At 44.8% G+C, this 23,274-nt stretch overlaps 1 protein-coding gene and 1 non-coding gene across 2 annotated transcripts in view; both read right to left on the bottom strand.

The window, feature by feature from the left end:
• LOC104299612 (zinc finger RNA-binding protein-like) overlaps positions 1-23,274 on the bottom strand; it is a 135,818-nt gene that overhangs the window by 104,476 nt on the left and 8,068 nt on the right. Inside the window, exons 3-5 of the mRNA XM_054177720.1 lie at positions 19,663-19,945; positions 15,454-15,598; positions 14,429-14,647 (exon numbers count right to left, since the gene is read on the bottom strand). Coding sequence (XP_054033695.1) covers positions 14,429-14,647; positions 15,454-15,598; positions 19,663-19,945 — 647 coding nt within the window. The remainder of the gene's footprint in view (positions 1-14,428; positions 14,648-15,453; positions 15,599-19,662; positions 19,946-23,274) is intronic.
• Positions 23,084-23,191, bottom strand: LOC128899333 (small nucleolar RNA SNORA66). Its single transcript, XR_008463066.1, has one exon. It is a non-coding gene; the product is annotated as a small nucleolar RNA SNORA66 (small nucleolar RNA).

The raw sequence follows: 23,274 nt of genomic DNA on the forward strand, positions 1-23,274 counted from the left end.
TCTTCTCCCAGGCAACCAGCACCAGAACAAGAGGACACAGTCTCAAGCTGTGCCAAGATAGGTCTAGACTCGAGGTGAGGAAAAAGTTCTTCACCGAGCGAGTCATTCATCATTGGAATGGGCTCCCCAGGGAGGTGGTGGGGTCACCGTCCCTAGAGGTGTTCAAGGGGAGATTGGACGTGGCACTTGGTGCCATGGTCTAGTTGTGGCGTCTGTTGGGACAGGTTGGACTTGATGATCCTTGGGGTCTCTTCCAACCTTGCTTATACTGTTATACTGTGATACTGTGATACTGATACTGTGAGGGAACCTCTGCTAGACAGGCTGATCCTGGTGAGGGAACCTCTGCTAGGAAAGGGCCTGCTGGAGATGAAGAAAAGGTTCGTCTTAGAGATATAGCTGAGTTATTGAGATCATCACACGATGGAGATGCAGCTAAGAGAGCAGCTGGCAGTGGTGCTTCTCAGCTTAAAGAGATCCTTAGGAGAGTGACAGCAGGATTATGGGGACAAAACGTTCAGGAAGATGTGACAGATGAAGAAGAGGATGACCTGCAGAGCTGCTCGTCACCGAGGGAGGAGATTTGAAATGTCCGTAAAGATTACCTCAGAGCAGATAAGGAACCCATCCTATCTTGGCTTGCTAGGTGTTATGATACAGGTGCTCCAGCTCTAATAGTTGGAGACAAGTCAGCAGCCCAGCTAGGAACTCTCTCAAAGGATAATGGAATAGATAGACATCTAGCCAAGATTCTCGGTAAGGTTAATCTGTGGATACGCCTTTTAATGGAAGTTTCCCCGAGATACCCTTCCCGAGATGACCTTCCATGGAATCCTAAGCCCTGGACCACCATAGATGAGGGAATTAAGCGTCTGAGAGAGTTTGCCATTAGAGAGATACTCTATGGTGACCATGATACTCTGAATCCTGACAACATTCCTGTGGCAGCTGGTCTTGCTAAAAAGCTCATCAAACTTGCTCCTTCCAATTATGCAAATATTTTGGCAAGCAGAATTGTGGCAAGGAATTATGGTGGAGATCCTCCTACGGTTGGCCAATTCACCAATCAACTAAGACAATTGGACGATAGCATGACACGTGTTTCTTTGGTTTCAGCCATTGAAACGCTGTCGGGAAAAATTGAGAATTGCATGAAAGAGCTGAAAGATTCCATATACCAATTGGCACAAAGAGATAATTCCAAGTCTTCCTCCAGGTGGGTGCAGGTTTCAGCTGTGAGGAATAGACGTCCTCCAAGGAGGCCATTCCAAAACAGGCCAAACCAAAACAGACCACCAAGGCAATCACGTAGGACCATTTGGAGAACTCTGCGTGATCAGTTTGGTGAGAACATGAACAGGTGGGATGGTCAACCAACTTCTAATCTTTTCAGGAGACTGAGGGAACTGCAAAGTGGCAGAACCCAGGGTAGCAATACCAGAAGGGTAGCTGTTACTTCCACAGTTCCCCAGGACAACTATGACAGCTCCAACAGTGGCTCCAGTTCTAACACTGCACAGTGTGCTCGTTGCACCTGTGGACATGTTCCCCATAATTAGGGGTGCCCTGCCTCCCGCCAGGAGGAGGAGAGGGATAATGGAGATAACAGAATCTTTTGGGATGTGTACATCCAGTGGCCTGGCACTTCACACTTTCGGAAGTACAGGGCCTTGGTTGACACAGGAGCTCAGTGCACCATATTGCCATCAAATTATCAGGGATCAGAGTCTATAACTATTCTGGGAGTCACTGGTGGATCTCAAGAGTTAAGTAAGGTAGAGGTTAATATAAGTTTAACTGGTAAACAGTGGAAGAAGCATACAGTTGTGACCGGACCTGATGCACCTTGTATTTTGGGAATTGATTTTCTGAGAGAAGGGCGTTTCAAGGACCCTAAAGGTTACAAATGGGCTTTTGGAGTAGCTTCTGTAGAAATTGATGGACAAAAGCTGAAGCTGTCTACTAGACCTGAACTTTCTGATGAATCTGCAGTTGTGGGACAACACAAGATTCAGGACAATAAATTGCCGGTTGCTTCTCAGACTGTGCATCACAGACAATACAGAACCAACCGTGACTCTTTGTTGCCCATTCAGAATCTGATTCGTCAGTTGGAGAGTCAGAAAGTCATCAGCAAAACTCATTCACCTTTCAACAGTCCAGTGTGGCCTGTGTGAAAGCCGAATGGAGACTGGCATCTGACAGTGGACTACCGAGCCCGGAATGAAGTAACTCCGCCTATGAGTGCAGCAGTACCAGACATGATGGAACTCCAGTATGAGCTGGAATCCAAAGAGGCCAAATGGTATGCTACCATAGACATTGCTAATGCATTCTTCTCTATTCCCATAGCAGAGGAATGCAGGCCTCAATTTGCTTTCACCTGGAGAGGAATCCAGTGCACTTTCAACAGACTGCCAATGGGCTGGATCCACAGCTCCAGCATCTGTCATGCAGTAATCCATGATGCTCTGGAGGAAGGTGGTGCTCCAGAACACATCCAGTTCATCGATGATATCATCGTCTGGGGTAAAACAGCTGACGAAGTCTTTGAGAAAGGCAACAAAATCATGGACATTCTTCTGAATGCAGGTTTTGCCATCAAGAGAGACAAGGTGAAAGGTCCTACCACAGAAATCCAATTTCTGGGAGTGCAGTGGCAGGATGGACGCCGACACATTCCAGTGGATGTGGTAAACAGAGTCTCTACCATGGCAAATCCCACAAACAAGCAAGAAACTCTATGTTTCTTGGGGATAGTGGGATTTTGGAGACTACACATTCCTGGATACAGTGAGATGGTCCAGACATTAAGAACATTTTGTTCATGGCTGCAAGTGACAATGGTCCAACCTGGTGCTTGTGGCAAAAAGCTCCAGGTGAGACACGTGGACGACCTCTTGGTTTCTGGAGTCGAGGTTACAGAGGTTCAGAGGCTAATTACACTCCAACAGAGAAAGAGATTCTAACTGCCTATGAAGGAGTAAAAGCAGCTTCTGAAGTGATTGGAACTGAATCACAACTTCTCTTAGCTCCCAGATTGCCAGTTTTGAATTGGATGTTCAAAGGCAAAGGTTCCACACCACATCATGCTACAGACTCCACCTGGTCTAAGTGGATGGCTCTGATAACACAGAGAGCTCGAATGGGAAATCTTGAAAGACCTGGTCTGGTGGAGGTGATATCAAGTTGGCCTGAAGATGCCAACTGTACAAAACCTCCAGAGGAGAGAGTAACTCGTGCTGAGGAATCTCCTCCTTACAATGACCTTTTAGATGATGAGAAGAAATATGCTTTGTTCACAGACGGTTCCTGTCATCTCGTCGGGAAGAAGCGAAGGTGGAAGTCTGCAGTGTGGAGTCCAATACGCCGAGTTGCAGAGGCAAAGGATGGAGAAGGAGAATCCAGTCAGTTTGCAGAGGTAAAAGCTGTCCAGCTAGCTCTCGACGTAGCTGAATGTGAGAGATGGCCAAAGCTTTATCTCTACACCGACTCATGGATGGTAGCCAATGCTCTATGGGGTTGGTTAAAGAACTGGAAGAAGAATGGCTGGCAGAGGAAAGGAAAACCCATCTGGGCAGTCGACCTGTGGCAAGACATTGCTGATCGAGTCGAGAGAATTCCAGTGAAAGTGAGACACATTGATTCTCACATTCCTAAGAGCAAAGCTACTGAGGAACAGCAGCACAACCATCAGGCAGATTTAGCTGCAAGAGTTTCTCAAGTAGACAAGGACTCTGAACTTGATCTCGACTGGAAACACCGAGGGGAGATATTCTTAGCTCGGTGGGCTCACGATTCATCAGGACATCAAGGCAGAGATGCAACATACCAGTGGGCTCGTGACAGATCCATAGACATTTCCATGGATGCTATCACACAAGTCACCCATGACTGTGACATTTGTGCTGCTATTAAGCAGGCAAATCAAATTAAGTCCTTGTGGTATGGTGACAGATGGTCCAAGTACAGGTATGGTGAAGCTTGGCAGATTGACTACATCACTCTACCACGTTCTCGTTCTGGTAAGCAATACGTGCTTACTATGGTAGAGGCGAACACTGGATGGCTGGAAACTTATGCGGTTCCACATGCAACTGCATGCAACACCATTCTCGGTCCGGAGAGACAGATCCTGTGGAGACACGGAACTCCAGAGAGGATTGAGTCAGACAACGGAACTCACTTCAAGAACAACTTTGTAAAGAGCTGGGCAAAAGAGCACAGTATTGAGTGGATTTTCCATATTCCCTACTATGCACCGGCTGCAGGGAAGATTGAACGCTACAACGGTTTGTTGAAGACCACTCTCAAAGCCATGGGAGGAGGTTCTTGGAATGCATGGAGGACAGCTTCTTATCCCAGGTGCTGAGTGAGCCTACCAGGGGTAAGGCTATGCTAGACCTCCTCTTCACCAATAGGGAAGGGCTGGTGGGTGATGTGGTGGTCGGAGGCTGTTTAGGGGCCAGCGACCACGAGATAATTGAATTTTCAGTATTTGGTCAAGTTAAGAGGGGCAGCAAGAAGACCTCCACTCTGGACTTCCGGAGGGCGGACTTCAGGTTGCTCAAGGAACTAACTCAGAAGGTTCCTTGGGAGACAGCCCTTAGAAACAAAGGGGTCCAGGAGAGCTGGGACTACTTCAAGGAGGAACTCTTGAAGGCACAGGATCAGGCTGTGCCAATGCGCCGGAAGAGGAGCCGCCGGGGCAGACGGCCAGCCTGGATGGGTGATGAGCTTCTAAAAGAACTAAGGGGAAAAAAGAGGGTGTACCATCTTTGGCAGAAAGGTGTGGCAACCCACGGAATGTTTAAGGATGTTGCTAGGTCTTGTAGGAAGAAAATTAGGGAGGCAAAAGCACATTTGGAGCTTAGACTGGCCTCTGCTGTGAAGGACAACAAAAAGTCCTTCTATAAATACATTAATAGCAAGAAGAAGGGCAGGGACAACCTCCACACCTTGGTGGACACGGAGGGGAATGTTGTAACAAAGGATGAGGAGAAGGCAGAGTTACTTAACAACTTCTTTGCCTCAATTTTTTCTAGCAGGACAGAATGTCTTCCAGACAGCTGGCCTGCAGAGCTGGCAGAAGGAGTTAGGGAGCAGCATAGTCTTCCTCTGTTCCAGAATGGGGTAGTTGGTGATCTGCTTAGCCATTTGGATCCCCACAAGTCGATGGGACCAGATGGGATCCATCCCAGGGTGCTGAGAGAGCTGGCAGATGTGCTGGCCAAGCCGCTCTCCATCATTTTTCAGCAGTCCTGGCTCACTGGAGACATCCCAGACGACTGGAAGCTGGCCAACGTGATGCCCCTCCACAAGAAGGGCCGGTTGGATGAGCCAGGGAATTATAGACCTGTCAGCCTGACCTCAGTGCCAGGCAAGATTATGGAACAGGTCATCTTGAGTGCAGTCACACAGAACTTGGAGGATGGCCAAGGGATCAGGTCCAGCCAGCATGGGTTTAGGAAGGGCAGGTCCTGCCTGACCAACCTGATCTCCTTCTATGATCAGGTGACCCGCCTGGTGGATGCGGGGCAGGCTGTGGATGTAGTCTACCTGGACCTCAGCAAGGCTTTTGACACCGTCCCCACAGCAAACTCCTGGCCAAACTGTCAGCCCATGGCTTGGATGGGAGCACACTGCGATGGGTTAGGAACTGGCTGGAGGGCCGAGCCCAGAGAGTGGTGGTGAATGGTGCCACATGCAGCTGGCAGCCAGTCACTAGTGGTGTGCCCCAGGGATCAGTGCTGGGCCCCATGCTCTTTAACATCTTTATTGATGATCTGGATGAGGGCATCGAGTCCATCATCAGTAAATTTGCTGATGACACCAAGCTGGGGGCAGGAGTTGATCTGCTGGAGGGTAGAGAGGCTCTGCAGAGGGACCTCGACAGGCTGGGCAGATGGGCAGAGTCCAACGGCATGAGATTTAACACATCCAAGTGCCGGGTTCTGCACATTGGCCACAGCAACCCCATGCAGTGCTACAGGCTGGGGTCAGAGTGGCTGGAGAGCAGTCAGGCTGAGAGAGACCTGGGGGTGTTGGTTGACGGTAGATTGAATATGAGCCTGCAGTGCGCCCAGGCAGCCAGGAGGGCCAATGGCATCCTGGCCTGCATCAGGAACAGTGTGGCCAGCAGGAGCAGGGAGGTCATTCTGCCCCTTTACACTGCACTGGTTAGGCCGCACCTTGAGTACTGTGTCCAGTTCTGGGCCCCTCAGTTTAGGAAGGATGTTGAGCGTGTCCAGAAAAGGGCAACAAGGTTGGTGAGGGGCTTGGAGCACAAGCCCTATGAGGAGAGATTGAGGGAGCTGGGGTTGCTTAGTCTGGAGAAGAGGAGACTCAGGCGTGACCTTATTGCTCTCTACAACTACATGAAGGGGGGTTGTAGTGAGGCGGAGGTTGGTCTCTTCTCCCAGGCAACCAGTACCAGAACAAGAGGGCACAGTCTCAGGCTGCGTCAGGGGAGGTTTAGGCTGGAGGTTAGGAGGAAGTTTTACACAGAGAGAGTGATTGCCCACTGGAATGGGCTGCCTGAGGAGGTGGTGGGGTCGCCATCGCTGGGGGTGTTCAGGGCGAGGCTTGACAGGATGCTTGGTTGTATCGTTTAGTTGATTAGGTGGTGTTGGATGATAGGTTGGACATGATGATCTCGAAGGTCTCTTCCAACCTGGTTAATTCTATTCTATTCTATTCTATTCTATTCTATTCTATTCTATTCTATTCTATTCTATCTTTGAAAAACTGGGAGAAACACCTAGCACAAGCAACCTGGCTGGTGAATAGAATACATAGAATAGAATACATAGAATAAACCAGGTTGGAAGAGACCTTCAAGATCATCGCGTCCAACCCATCAACCAATCCAACACCGCCCAAGCAACTAACCCACAGCACCAAGTACCCCGTCAAGTCTTCTCCTAAAAACCTCCAGTGATGGCGACTCCACCACCTCCCCAGGCAGCCCATTCCAATGGGCAATCACTCTTTCTGTATAGAACTTTTTTCTAACATCCAGCCTGAATCTCCCCTGGCGCAGCCTGAGACTGTGTCCTCTTGTTCTGGTACTGCTTGCCTGGGAGAAGAGACCAACATCCGTCTGTCTACAACCTCCCTTCAGGTAGTTGTAGAGAGTAATAAGGTCACCCCTGAGTCTCCTCTAGAGGTTCAGTGAACCGAGCTGGACCGGCACATTCAGATCTGCTACGGAGAGTAGAAGGTGATAGAGTTCCTGTTGTTAGAGAAAAGAACCTGTTAGGTAAAACTGTTTGGGTATTTTCGCCCTCAGGAGAGGCTAAACCTGTCCTTGGGGTGGTTTCAGCAGAAGGTCCGGGTCACACTTATTGGGTAATGCAGGAGAATGGTCAAATTCAGTGTATTCCACAAAGAAATTTAACTTTAGCTGAAAGAGTTTAATTTCAGACTGTTGTACAGCTACATCACGCCCAAAGGAAGAATCCCTGAGGAATCTACAGCGCACGAACCCTGAGAGCCCTGAGTCAACTGAGAGTCCCTGTGTTCCTGTTTCCATTTTCTTATTTCCTGACTTTTTTGGACTTCTGAATCATCTACATCTGAGTATAGCCGGAACGGACTATGAGCTTTACTCACAAACTGTAAATATTGTTTCCGATTGGATGGACAGTGCGAACGACCAATGAAATTGTTTAGAAGGGGTGGACTGTGGCCGTTTGACGCTATGCCTTTAAGGAAGGGGCACACTGGCTAAATGTTTATAAAATATTTTGGTATTCTAAACAAATTTCATTGGCCAAGTTAAGGTGGGAGGCGAGGTTAGTCCCAGCGCGGCTGGAACTTTCTCTCAGTCTTCCTTTCTTCGCTGTCCCTCTCGGCTGGATCTGCTTCTGGGCTTCTTGCCAACAGATAAGAACTAACTCACTTCCTATAACAGGCCTGTCCGCTTCTTTCCCTGTCCTGCTAACCATCCTCGTCTCTTCTTCTACCTCTTTGGGTGTGGTGAAGGCACACTGTGCCGAGACATTGAATCTTGCCCCAGCATGTGGGCAAGCTCCCCCTCCCTCAGGAGGAAGACAAAAGCCAGGCTAGGACGCTGCTGGTGCATGCTGTGCTCGTGCATTCTCCAAATATGGAAGAATTCTAGCTTCATGCTTTCCCATAGGCTGAAGCCAGTTGTTTATGAGAATGCCCATTGGTCAAACCCAGCCTCGAGGTATTCTATAAATATTACCCCAGTGAGTAAACAAGTGCTTTTCCTGCCTTCCTGCCTTCCTCCTCCATTTCTGTCTCTGTGCTAGCTCGAGAGTTAAGTCCGAGCCACTGCCTCTGCAACTGAGTTTATTGTTTAGCTTCTGTTTCATACATGCACGCATATCAAGGCATCTGCATGTGAGAAGCGACTGGAGGAATTATTTCCGTAGAGGAAGGATACCACGCTGAGCTGAGAAGCTAGCGTTGCCACAGCCAGTCCCACTGACCGGGAGACGAACCCCCCCCCATCGGTACTGCATGGACTGGATCAACCCCCGAGGGTAAGATCTGCCTAATTATTGGGGAGAAGGGACTTGACCGTGCCAGGTCCCCGCGCAATTGCTTAACCCCACTATAGTGGAGAGAAGAGCGCCACGTGCCGCTCCGAGCCCTGTTAACTCCAGGGATTACTCAGCAGCATTCGTGCTTACACTGCACTGAACTCCCCCCGGACCGCTCCGGGTATCCTGCTGTTGCTCTAAGCGGCAGCGAACGAGAAGTCGCTGCCTGAGAACTTGCCGAGCCGGGCCGACCCCTGTCGGGCCCGCCCCGCCGATATTCCTCACTCCCGGGGCCGCCCCTGCAGACCCGCGTAGCGTCGCGTCCCCCGGGCACGCCTGCCGGCAATCGCCATCCCGCCGCGTGGTACGGATCAACTCCGAGGACCAGCTCGTCTCCGGACCAGCCCTGCCAGCCCGTCCTTTCGTGCAAGCCAGCTCTGCAAGACCCCAGTCTCGAACCGGCGGCACACAGGACAGAGCTCCATCTGAGCTCGACCAGAAGCCGCGCACGTCCCGTCGAGTCGCCATCTAGTGGCCAAGCGGCGGAACCGCACCCTTCTTGCATATAAATATAGAAATAGCTTGTAATTAGCTCAAATAAGTTCTAATCATAATACTAAGCCAGTTATGGGATATATTTCACGAACGTGCACTAGAACATGTATATAAGTTGGTGATTCATCAGTTATTGACAATTTTATAATAATAATTTAAAAAATTAATTTTCATAACTCATAAGTCATAAGTAATAAAGTAATAACCTCCCTCTTCACCACATTGGGGGAGAAGGGAGGTAGGGGGGTGAAGGGGGCACAGGGGGAAGCCCCCTCTGTGGGGGGTCTGGTTTCTGGTTGAGTTCATTTGCTGTACATTCCTGTATATATTGTAAAATACCTATATTTGTTGTGTTACATATAATCTGTTTCCTTGTAAAATATACTCATTTCTCCGACTGAGTTTTAGCCGCGGTTTCTTTCTCAGTGGGGGAGGGAAAGCAGAGCCTTTCCTTTCAAACCACCACACAAATAGTCCTACGTGATTGCCTTGGGGGTCTGTTCTGGTTTGATCTGTTTTGGAATGACCTCCTTGGAGGACATCTATTCCTCACAGATGAAACTGGAGGAAGAATTGGAATTATTTCCTTGTGTCAATTTGGATATGGAATTTTTTAATTCATCCTTCAGCTCTTTCATGCAATTCAGTGGCTGAAACCAAAGAAACACGTGTCAGGCTATCCACCAATTGTCTCATTTGATCAGTGAAATGGCCAACCGTAGGAGGATCTCCACCATAATTTCTTGCCACAATTCTGCTTGCCAAAATAGTTGCATAATTAGGAGGAGCAAGTTTAATGAGCTTTTTAGCAAGACCGGTTCCTATAGGAATTTCATCAGGATTCAGAGTTCCATGGTCACCATAGAGTACCTCTCTGACAGCAAATTCTCTCAGACGCTTAATTCCCTCATCTATGGTATTCCAGGGTTTAGGATTCCATGGAAGATCATCTCAGGATGGGTATCTCATAAGAGCTGCCAGTAAAAGGCATACCCACAGAGAAACCTTACCGTGACACCTGCCTAGATGTCTATCTATTCCATTATCCTTCGAGAAAGTGCCTAACTGAGATGCTGACTCGTCTCCCACTATTAGAGCTGGTGCACCTGTACCAAAACATCTACCAAGCCAAGCTAGAATTGGCTCATGCTCTGCTCTGATGTAATCCTTCATCACATGTCTTATCTCCTGCCTGAGGGTGCTAGCGTGCTGAATATCATCCTCTTCCTCATCTGTCTCATCTTCCTGAATATGTTTTCCCCATGTTTCTGCTGCTACTCTTCTAAGGATCTCTTTAAGCTCAGAAGCATCTCCATTACCAGAACCTGCAATCTGCCCTGCTGGATCTCCATCCAGTGATGGTCTCAATAACTCAGCTATATCTTTAAGACAAACCTTCTCTTCCTCCTCAGCAGGATCTTTTTTAGTAGAAGTTCCCTCGTCAGCAGCAGTGGGATCTTGTTGCTCTCCCCCATCAGCTCCTGCATCTGCTCTGCATCTACCACCTCTCTTATCTAAAGCTGCTACTTGCTTAATTGAATCTGTATTTGAATTCACACTGCCTTAACAGAAGCCGACAGGTTTTGAGACGAAACAGCTGCTGCAGAGGACACTTCTGGTCCTGACAATGAAGGAGGAAATGGCTTTGCCCCTCTAATGCCTGCCAAGCACATGGGGGCCGCCATCTTAGGAGCTGCCGCTGGCTGATTGCCAGAATCACCAACAGCACCGTTCAAAGCAGCCTTCCCAATAGCCTGTATAGGTCTGTTCTTAACTGATTCAGAGTCTCCACTCTCCTCATCACTAGAAATCTCTGGACTCAAGTTAGAGGTATGTCTCCTTCGCCTTGGTCTACGCTTGAAAATGAAACAGGTCTTAGATACCTTCTTCTCCCGTATCAGAGCTACTAACAAGAACACATTGATCAGTACCAGCTGCCCAATTACACGCATCAAATTAATCACTTTTGGATCCCAGCCATCACTTAGAATTACTCTCTCACCTACTGGGATCTTAAACTCATGGATCTCAATGGGCAGTGTCGTAGCAGTCACATTCCCGTACTTAAGCCAAAATAATCCCAAAAACCAATCACAGAGAAGCTGAATTTTATACTTAAACCATAAGTATAATTTGTACATTAGGTATCTGACTAAACAATCACACAGCAGTCCAATTAAATATTTGTAGACCAAGATGCTGAAGATTGAAAAGATTAGATGTTTTAAAATCCACAGCATCGTCATGCTCTCCCCCCCGATCTGAGCAGAAATAAATCAAGCAAATTTTGCCCTGCTTCTGGAAAGCAATTATTCCGAGCCGCACACTGGCATGCTGTGGTGGTTTAGGCTGGGTGCTGGCCCAGATGCCACTGCGCAGGCCACACCTGGGAGGTCCCAAGGGGTGGGCCCAGCCCAGGGGGTGGTCACAGGGACCAGGTATTCCATTCCCATAATGCCCTGCTCCCCTATAAAAAGGCCATGTGGGGTCTTTACTTCCTCTTTCGTCCCCTGCTGCTGCCTAGGTAAAATGGTGTGAGCTGCCTCCCTTGGGCCTGATCAGGCCCAAGGCTGGGTTGGGGGGGGAAGAAAGAGCCCTGGGGGGGTTTGGGTGTACCCCCAGGTGGGGATGGGATGTTCTTGGGTATGTTCTGGGATCTCTCTCTTTGTCATGGTGCTTGTGGGTCTCTGTAAAACTTTCATTGTTGTTTGTTATTGTTTTTCCTATTTAAACTTTCCATCACTTTTGCAATCCGTTTGCCTGAGTCATTATTTCTGCCTGTGGTGGGGAGGGGACCTGCCCCAACCCATTACACATGCCAATTATTTTATGTGGTAGTGTGAAGGTTTAATCCTCCCACCACATAAAGCACAGCTAAACTCAGTCAGAGAAGCGAATGAAAAGCTGTATTTTACAAGCAGTATGAAATGCAATGTATATATACAAAATATACAGTATTTACAGTATATACAAAATTCACAGGAAAGAACATCACACAGAAAAAACCCTACGGAGGAGAATCCCCCCTCAGGTTCCCCCAAATCCCCTCTCTTCCCCCCCTTTCTTGTCCAAGCTAAATGGACGGAAAAATGATTAAAAGAGAAATGGATATTAAGGGAAAATCATTAGTTCAAAGCAGTTGTTAAGAGAGTTAGTTTTCTTATCTCATAAGTTTCAGTCCAAGGTCAGTTGCATGCAGGCTGGCCAGGAACAGAAAAGAAAGAACCTGAAGACAGACTGTAAGTTCTTAAAGCAACATTCTACTGATCTACCAATGAAATTCGTTTAGAATTATCTTTGTTTTTCCTTTGTACACCAAAACATTCAGCTAGAGAATTCTGTAGCTGTCCTTTTCTTAAAGGCACAGCCTAAAACTGTCACACCTTCCCACAATTCTTACCCATAAATACTCAACTGTCATCACCATCATTAACCTGAAAACAATCAACACTCCATGACATACAGGGTCACACCACCCCCTCTTTTTCCTTGTCTGTCCCTTCTGAAGGGTTTATAGTCATCCATAGCAGCACTCAAATTGTGTGAGCCATCTTATGTTTCTGTGATGGCCACTATATCATAGTTTTTCTGCTGCACAATGGTTTCCAGCTCCTCCTGCTTGTTTCCCATGATACATGCATTAGTGTGGATGCACTTAAGTTGGGCTATTGATCCTGCCACCTTTTTGGCAGGAGAAGCCCTAATTCCTATGTGACCATTCTCAAACAGCCTTTTCTGCTACATGGCACTCCATCCCCTACCTCCACTGGGATGGCAGACCAAAGGACCTTGCTTGCACACCATCCCACAAACATTGATATGCTGCCCCAGGCTTATATCCAGTGAGCCTGGTTTTCTCTCTTTCCCTTTTCCAATCTAGTTTAATGCCCTTTCAGTGAGCCCTGTCATCTGCTGGGCTATCAATCCTTTTCCTCCTTGAGAAATGTGTACCTTGTCTGTTGCCATCAGATCTGGTGTCCTGTAAACAAACACATGATCAAAAACCATAGAATGGTTCAAGTTGGAAAGGACCTTAGAGATCATCTACTCCAACCTCCCCACCATGGGCAGGGACACCTCTCAACTAGACTCAGCTTCTCAAGGCCTCATCCAACCCGGCCTTGAACACCCCCAGGTAGGAGGCATCTACAACCTCCCCTAAAGTTCTGTCTGTGATACCAGGATCAGAGCCAGATATTGATCTGCTGACTCTTCCTATTTCTTCCTTCATTATTCCCTGAAACTGGAAGGATAGAAGAAGACACCACTTGTGCTCCTAATTCCTTAACCAGTCATTCCCAGGCCCTGAATTCTCTCTTGATTGCCCTTGGACATCTTTTTGCAAGATCATCACTGTCTACCTGTAAAATCAATAACAGATATTAATCTGAGGGCCATATCAGGGTAAGAAGCTTTCTCTTCACACCTCTAATCCCCAGGAAGACAGCAAACTCCCCTAAAATATGGGTTGAGTCAGCATATTGGGCCTTCTGTTCCCTTCAGAAGGGAGTCTCCTATTGCAATGACTCATCTGTTTTTTCTTTATGGAAGCAGTTTTGACACAGAGCATAGACCAACTTAACCTCAGCAACACCTCCAAGTTAAATGAACCATGATTATCCTTATTGTTCAGTTCCACCTATTATGCAAGGGCACCTGGAAAGGTAGGGTAGTCACAGTGGGGCCATGCCTGCTGAACCGAGCAGGAACTCGTCATCACTGCCCTCCATCCCTTAAGTCACTATGTTCAGCCAGGCAGAGAGAGGACAGGGAATCCTATCTGTCTGTTGGGCCTGTTCCAGGTCATTCATTCAGTCTCTCTTCCACTTGCTGCTGCTGCCGCCACAGCCCTCCACCCTCCTCCCTCTCCCCGCCTCCCATGCCACATCCTTACTGACACACCACACCTTGTTAGCCCACCCTGATCACTAGCACTCCCCAGGAGCTACTTATATATGTGGGGGGAGCTCAGTGACCATTGGCTCTGCCCAGGTCCTATCAGCTGTAGTTGGTCAAGCTCCTGACAGCTCTCTCTGCTCCCCCTGAGGCTCCTCCAGTTTGAGAAACCCCCTGTGCACCATGTTTGAGTCTTTTGCTGTGGACTGGACCTGCTTGCCTTGGTGACACAGTATTTTGTTACATGGGAGTATATTATCATATGTAATAAAATGAGCACATACAAGCATCAAACCTCTTTTAAAGATACATCAAAATATTTTGCCATTATGATGATTTAACTGGTTGATACTTCTCACTAGATTATGATGTCATTGAACACAAACTACTAAAATTCTGAGTATTTAAATTCTCTCCTGTAACAATTGCAGAGATCCCAGCAACATAATACACAAAATTCTTACCAGAGTAAGTAACCGCTGTTGTACTGTATGTTGCATTTTGAGTATAGGATGGAACAACAGTAGCTGCAGCTGCTACTGGCTGCACAGTAGAGGATACAGGATATATAGAAAATGTAGTTGTTCCTGGACTTGGGGTTGCAGGTTTTATAGCTGTCACTTGTCGTGTTTGTTGGGCTTGGGTATACTGAGTTGCCCCTTGGGTATATCCTGCTTTTGGAGCTAATTAGGATAGAAAATACAAATGTAAAAATGTTGACATGTTTAGTTGACAGAAAAACAAACCATATTAAGTGATACTTAATTATATGCTGGGGAATAAACACATAACAAGTGGGGTTTGGTTTTGTTTTAGTTTGGCTGTTTTCTTTTGCTTTTTTGTTTGTTTTGGGTGGGTGTTTTGGTGGGTTTTTTTCCAGTAACGGTTATGCATCACCAACCATATATATCACACAGCAGTTTAATCATGTCACAGCTCACACTAGTAAGTCTCAGATTTATTTAACTGTGCTGCCATGTTTTTAAACAACCTTCTTGTTCAATGGTTTTAATAGAATGCATTAAGCTAAAGTATATCTAAACTTTTCTATTATTCCCAATTATAGTAAAATAGTAAATAGAATTTATGCTGCATAGCATTCATTATACCATTAGAAGAATTACATAAAGTAATTAAAGAATTTTTTAAAAGTCTTCCAAACCAAGTTATAGGAACCTACCATTGACTTTCTGAATCTACTTCAGGAAAAGTTTGCCTGTAAGGATGCTTTGAGTGTCTTCAATAACAATCCAAACCTCAGATAGTTACTTATGGCAATGACACAATAAGGTTTAAGGTGCAACAAATTTTTCCACACGCTGACATTACATGTCAAAACTAAAAAAAACACCAAACAAACAAAAAAACAACCCATAAAAACCCCAAAACACACACTGGATAATGTAAACTATTCAAAGACATATTTTTAAGATATTATAGTAGTATACAGATTGTGTATAATGACAGGAGTTTGAATCATGCCACCCACCTGTCTGGTAGTATGATTCAGCTACTGAAGGTTGAGGCTGGGCAGAAGCAGCCACAGCTGCAGCAGTTGCTGTTGGTTGTTGATAGTATTGTTTGCTGTCATAAGCTACAGCTGGGGCAGTAGAGCGAACATAAGAATAGGAATCCTAAAAATTCAAAAAAGAAAAACCAGCAAATTTTTCTGTAAGTATTTATCTGGAGTAATAAAAACCATTAGCAGAGTCAAAGAATTTTCTTCTATTATACTAACGTAGATTTAAAAAAATATTTACAGATAGGGTATACACTGATATATGCATTAAAGAAATTAAATTTACATTTACAGACACTTCAGGCCTGAAGACAATCCTGATAATTACTATATAAAGTCTGACAAAGGTTAACTTCATGCTATTAAATCACTTCCCCTTCCAAATTATTTTTATTACTGTAAAACAACTATTCTCGCTAGTTCTTCATAATGACTGTATCCCATTCTAAACCTCCAGAAATCAGGATACAGTAAGCTTAGAAGGGGAGGGGCTTGGAAGAGGCTATATGCATGTACATATATTCTCCCATCCTTGTGATATTTATGGTAAAGAGTTGATCAACTGAGGGATAGCAAGGCATGAACCAGATTAGTTGAAATGTACCAATATATACAAGTTCCTTTTATTGTTACATTTCTTTGAAATAAAATATTTTTTCCATCCAACTTGTGTAAAATAATTATTTTTCTTTAGTTTAGGGAGTTCTTTTCTTTCTGAATGCATCTAATAAATGCCTAGTTTAATCATTTTGTAACTGAGTAAACATGCTACGGGAAAGACCCCTACATTTTGATTTTTAACAAATTACAAAAGTTGTACAAAGGAATTTATAATGTATAACAACAGTTATAGTCTTTTTAAATGAGCAAAAATACTAATTAGAATCTAGATAATGCCTTGACAAATTTAGAACTAAAAAGTTAAAGAATTGTTACAAGGAACATACTATTTCAATGTCCTCCATCTCATAGTAAATGCACATTTTAACTATGAGCCACATCATAAGAGTTTGATAGTTGGTGTGTAAACACACCAGCCTAGAAATACCCACTGAAGACTAAACAACAATAACATAGCAAAAAAGCTGACAAAAAATACAAATAAAGCTTCTATTTCCAATGGGAAACTACCTGGTCATGTAGAACCCCTCATCTTTCTGCATTTAAGCTGTCCGATTGAAGCCAATGGGCTAGGATTATTGATGTGAATATACACTTGCATTGTATGAATCTAGACAGACAGGAAAAACTGCAACTTCTCACTCTCTTAAAAATTGAACAGGAGTAAACACTTATGCTAGATAAGTCACAAGATAACCTTGTGGCCGTTTGACGCTGTGCCTTTAAGGAAGGGGCACACTGGCTAAATGTTTGTAAAATATTTTGGTTTTCTAAACGAATTTCATTGGTAGGATTGTGGGAGGAGAGATTGGACCCAGGGGAGTTGGGAACTTTCTCTCAGTCTTCCTTCACTGTCCCTCTCGGCTGGATCTGCTTCTGGGCTTCTTGCCAAAAGATAAGAACTAACTCCCTGTGCATAGGCCTCCGCTTGCTGTACTAACTCCCTTTTCGTCTCTTCTTCTACCTCTTTTGGGGGAGAAGGGAGGTAGGGGGGTGAAGGGGGCACAGGGGGAAGCCCCCTCTGTGGGGGGTCTGGTTTCTGGTTGAGTTCATTTGCTGTATATTCCTGTATATATTGTAAGATACCTGTGTTTGTTGTGTTGCATCTAATCTGTTTCCTTGTAAAATACAATCTCATTTCTCCGACTGGGTTTAGCCGTGGTTTCTTTCTCAGTGGGGGAGGGAAAGCAGAGCCTTTCCTTTCGAACCACCACAACCTCTACAGACTGAAATCTTCCAACTGCAAAATTGATGCAGCACTGATTTATAATGCTAAGTTTCTTTATTCCGGAACTAAAGAGGAATACACATCACTGACAGGATGTTGTTTCATATGTCATTTAAGCCAGCACAGGAATGGGAACTGAGGTACCACCAAATCTCTCCTCAGAGCCCTACACAATCCCACCTCCATCTGTTTCAGTGGCATTACAGCTGTGCTGAACCAGGTAAGTCTATCAATCCATGGAAAGCTGTTACTCCTTTTTTTGGTTGGTTAGTTTTTAGGGGGATCCTTATCCTGAACTGACCCACCCAAATGCTGACAACTACAGGACTGAACACAAGGAAGCATCAGTAAAGCTCACAGCAAGATGGAAACAGACAACAGTTTCCTTTTGTAGAAGTCTGCAGCCACACTCAGTCTCAGAGGAGACCTTATTGCTGTCTACAACTACCTGAAGGGAGGTTGTAGCCAGGTGGGGGTTGGTCTCTTCTTCCAGGCAACCAGCACCAGAACAAGAGGACACAGTCTCAAGCTGTGCCAGGGGAGGTTTAGGCTGGATGTTAGGAAAAAGTTCTTCACAGAAAGAGTGATTGGCCATGGGAATGGGATGCCCAGGGAGGAGGTGGAGTCACCATCACTGGAAGTGTTTAAGAAGAGACTGCATGAGGCACTTAGTGCCATGGTTTAGTTGATTAGATGGTGTTGGGCGATAGGTTGGACTTGATCTCAAATGTATTTTCCAACTTGGTTAATTCTATTCTATTCTATCCACACAAGTTTAGGCAGTGGTCTCACAAAGGGTGCCCAAAATCTACCCAAAGGGTAGCTCCTCTCTTAGGATAATCTTCTATCCTCTTTTGTTTGGTAGAATACATAGAATAAACCAGGTTGGAAGAGACCTTCAAGATCACCGCGTCCAACCCATCAACCAATCAAACACCACCCAAACAACTAACCCACGACACCAAGCACCCCATCAAGTCTCCTCCTGAAAACCTCCAGTGATGGCGACTCCACCACCTCCCCAGGCAGCCCATTCCAATGTGCAATCACTCTTTCTGTATAGAACTTTTTCCTAACATCTAGCCTGAACCTCCCCTGGCGCAGCCTGAGACTGTGTTCTCTTGTTCTGGTACTGGCTGCCTGGGAGAAGAGACCAACATCCGTCTCTCTACAACCTCCCTTCAGGTAGTTGTAGAGAGCAATAAGGTCACCCCTGAGTCTCCTCTTCTCCAGGCTAAGCAACCCCAGCTCCCTCAGCCTCTCCTCGTAGGGCTTGTGTTCCAAACCCCTCACCAACTTTGTTGCTCTTCTCTGGACTCGTTCCAGCAAGTCAACATCCTTCCTAAACTGAGGGGCCCAGAACTGGACACAGTACTCGAGGTGCGGCCTAACCAGTGCAGTGTACAGGGGCAGAATCACCTCCCTGCTCCTGCTGGCCACACTGTTCCTGATGCAGGCCACGATGCCATTGGCCCTCTTAGCTGCCTGGGCACACTGCAGGCTCATGTTCAGCCTACCGTCAACCAGCACCCCTAGGTCCCTCTCAGCCTGACTGCTCTCCAGCCACTCTGACCCCAGCTTGTAACTCTGCATGGGGTTGTTGTGGCCAATGCGCAGAACCCGGCACTTGGATGTGTTAAATCTCATGCCGTTGGACTCTGCCCATCTGCCCAGCCTGTCGAGGTCCCTCTGCAGAGCCTCTCTACCCTCCAGCAGATCAACTCCTGCCCCCAGCTTGGTGTCATCAGCAAATTTACTGATGATGGACTCAATGTCCTCGTCCAGATCATCAATAAAGATGTTAAAGAGCATGGGGCCCAGTACTGATCCCTGGGGCACACCACTAGTGACTGGCTGCCAGCTGGATGTGGCAACCATTCACTACCACTCTCTGGGCTCGGCCCTCCAGCTCATGAGGCACACAGGAATCTGACAGAAGAAACTATTTCTATCTCATACTGGAAATTTTTATTGGAACAATTTTTTCATCTAAATCAGTTCCATGACCCAGTTTACCACGTGCCACTTGAACATTTAGGCTACCTGAGACATAATTCAGAAGTAATTCACAAAATCATTTGGAGATAAACATCAATTTATTGCTTATTGAGTGAATGTCTAAATCTTAACTCCTGCAGTACTACTGCTGACAACCTCTATATACACAATTTGAGACTATAGTTTTAGCTTCTAAATAATTTGAGTTGCATTAGAACTGTGAATCATGGAAGAAAAATATAAATAACAACACATTCTCTAAACCAAATAGGTTGCCTTCTTTAAATGTATCATTAAAAAACAAAACACACACAATTTTTTTTTAGACACACCTGGTAATTCTGCGTAGTGACAGGAGGTGGTGGTGGTGGAGCTTCTTGTTGCCTCTGTGTATAACCATAATCTGTAGCTGTGTGTGTTGTAGGATAGCCTCCATAAGCAGCAGCTGTTGCAGCAGCTGCAACAGCTACTGGAGCAGGCCTGGCTACTGCAACTGTAGCTGCTGCTGGAGCATAGGCTGCAGTAACAGTGTGCGCAGCAACTGGTGCCTGGTGGACAGTGTAGCTAGCAACTGTAGTTGGATGGGAATAGGCTACACCTGAAGCTGGCTGCTGGCTATATTGGAAAAAGACATTAAGTAAATAGATTAATTCAACATATTAAGATAATGCCTAAGCATTTAAAAATCCCAGATTTGATTAATACTTGTCTGTTCTACAAACAGACCTGGAACAGTTATCACACACTTTAATGGTTTATTATCTCTCTTCCACTCCCATTAAAAAGGCTGTATCATTTTGAAGTTTCTGTAAATGCAGACATACCATGCAGGTGATGACTTTCTTCTTAGTAAGAGGGTGTGTATGTTGTGTTCCACTACTTGAAAAGAACCCAAGTTTTTCATTCAAAATAATACAGAAGTCTTACACTGTTATCTTTTCATGACTGAAAAGTGTTTTAGTAGTTCTTCAATAAAACTGACATACTTATCAAATTAAGAAAAATTAAGAGCTCATTACTGACATTTGTTTGATGTTTTTCAATAAATCACATTGAGATTTTAGAGACTTCCATGAACATTAGCTCACAACTCTTCAAGACAGAGACACTTTAAAAACAGACCTCTGATAAGGGACTTTGCCCACAAAAAGTTAGAATTATACATCTAGGCCCACTCACTCATACGGAAGTCTACTGCCTCACAACATGAAGCATCAGAAAAACAGACAGAGCAAGAAGACTGCTACACTAGTAATCTTCCAGGCACGTGCAGAGACTAATCTCCTTCTCTTGAATTTGCAATTAGGACATTAATCATAGAATCACAGACTGGTCTGGGTTAGAAGGGACCTTCAAGATCACCTAGTTTCAACTCCCCTGCCATGGGCAAGGACACCTTCCACTACACCAGGTTGCTCAAGGCCTTATTCAACCTGGCCTTGAACACCTCCAGGGAAGGGTCATCCACAACCTCTCTGGGCAATCTGCTCCAGTGTCTCACCACCTGCACTGTAAAGAATTTCTTCCTAATAGCCAGTCTAAATTTACTCTCAGTTTAAAGCCATTCCCCCCCATCTTATGTGGCTATTTACTAGGAATGAGTAAATATTAACAGTAGAAATAAAAAAATAATTGTTTTGAAGGCTTAATTATTTGAACTGATACTTATTGTCCTATATTGATCTATAACTGCATTATGATATAAAAGCCCACAATAGTTTTTGTTGGTTTTTTTTTTTTTTTAAAGTAAACCAGGCAAAATATCATTATCTGGAACAATGATATGAAATGAGGATTAAGTGATTATTCTGATTTTGTTAGTACACTTTCTGCACTGCATTTCAATAATATTTAAGAATCTCTAGAGGGTTTCACATCTCCATAGCACTACTGAAAGACAATTCAAAACCAATTCCACACCTATCAAGAAGGTAGCATCCTTTATTTTGTAGAATAGAAAAATGAATCATACTTAGTGGTAAAGTGAACTTGCAGCATGGTTATGCTCAAAAACAAAAGGAACAAGAATTACAGTATTTTTTTCCTAAAGACTACAATATTCTCTCTGACATAACTACCAGAAAAAAAGCACTTTCTAACTATAGATACTATTATATTAGCAAAAGAAATTCCTGTAACTCCCTTGTGTTTAGTTTTGTTGTGTTTTTTTTTAAGAAAAACGAATGTTGTCATTTTAATTACAGCAGAATTCATTAATTTCAGTATATTTTAAAAACAACAAAACAACATAAACCCAACAAAATCAGCCAAACACCACCCCACCAAACATTCTTACAGCAGAGACAGAGAAAATGTTATTGGACTTACATGCCTGGACTCGGCCTTCTTCCCATCTTAGGCCTCTCCTTAAAAAATTTAATTCAGTTGAGTTGTACTCACAATTATGTTTCATTTTAATTTTCAGCTTCTCAGCGTAACAGTGGAAGGAAAATACCTGAACCACTCTGGTGCAGCTCTCACCACTGCTTGAAATAATTCCTCCTACTTGATGTATACAGGTGGTTTCTCTGTTTTGTCAGTTTAAAATGAGAAATCAAACTCTACCAGAAAAATTCAGGATGACTATTTTATGATGGTGAAAGTGAATGACAAACAATAAAGGTCTGCATTATCTACATATCTAACAGTATGGAAGTGTGCCATTCTATTCCATCCCTAGTGCTAGTTCTGCTACTTTTCAAGTTATTCAGTGCACCGATTTAACTCACTCATCCAGTAAAAAAAGTAAGATTTTTGGTTTTGCTGGGTTCATAGAAATGTTGGAAACAGAGCTCACAACAATCTGCTGAGTGCCAGAAGTCACATAAGCTTAACATATGGAAGCAGGGGGAAAAATGGTAAACAAAGAACAGGGACCTGTCCAGGAAGCATTAATTTGGCTCTTCATGTTTCATGAAATCATGCTTAAGTTACTACTACAAAATACAATACAGTGCTCACAACACACTATGAGGTAACAGTATCAGTCAGCTTATCAAAGAAAATGCTTTTGCTCTCAGAATATATATCGTTAAAACTGCCTGACAGTTTTTAGTATTTAATATTGTGAAGAGATTGTGATCATTATGAGGAAGACTATTAACAAGACACTACTACAGATAGTTTCTTTTCTTCTGTGCTATTTTTGTATCTAACTTCCTTATCATGGTATAGAATTAGTAGCCCAAATAATTTGCTTTCTAAGGCTGCGTTGGGTTTGGTTGAGCTGGAGTTGATTCTCCCCAGAATCTTTCATAGTGCTGTGTTTTGCAGTGATGTAGCTGGGCGTTGATAATACACCAGTATTTTGGCTACTGCCGAGCCAAGTGCCAAGGCTGTGCTTTTCCAACTTTCCCCCCCCCAAACAGCAGGCTGAAGGACAGGCAAGATCTTGGGAGAGGTCACATCTGGGCAAACTGACCCAAACTGATGTCAGCTCAGATATAAAAGCTAAGGGAAAGAAGGAAGCAAGCATGGGGGATTTTGTTGATGGCATCTGTCCTCCAGAGCAACTGCTATGTGTATTGAAACCCTGCTTCTTTGGAAGTGACCAAACATTGTCTGCTGAAGGGAAGCAGAGAATAATATCTTTGTTTACTCTTTCTTCCACAAGTGGCCTTTGCTTTTGCTTTTCATCCTATTAAATTGCTTCTGTCTTGACTCACAGGCTTTTGGTTATATTTCCCCTCTTCCCTGTCTATCTAGGAGGGGGAGTGATAGAGCAGCTTTGGTGGGCATCTGGCCTCCAGCCAGGGCCAAACCACCACAAAGGCTAATATAGTTCTGTGACCATGTTTACTTTAGCAAACCTGTTCCCCTTGCTTCTGCAACATCACACAGAGTTAGTAATCAAATTTGTAGTCTTACAAGAAATATATTCTAGAATTGACTGCTTCTTCATTTTAAAAAGTTATGTTACAGAAAGTCACGGCAATATTTTTTCT

The sequence above is a fragment of the Dryobates pubescens genome, chromosome W, assembly GCF_014839835.1.
Source record: "Dryobates pubescens isolate bDryPub1 chromosome W, bDryPub1.pri, whole genome shotgun sequence".
Lineage (NCBI taxonomy): Eukaryota > Metazoa > Chordata > Aves > Piciformes > Picidae > Dryobates > Dryobates pubescens.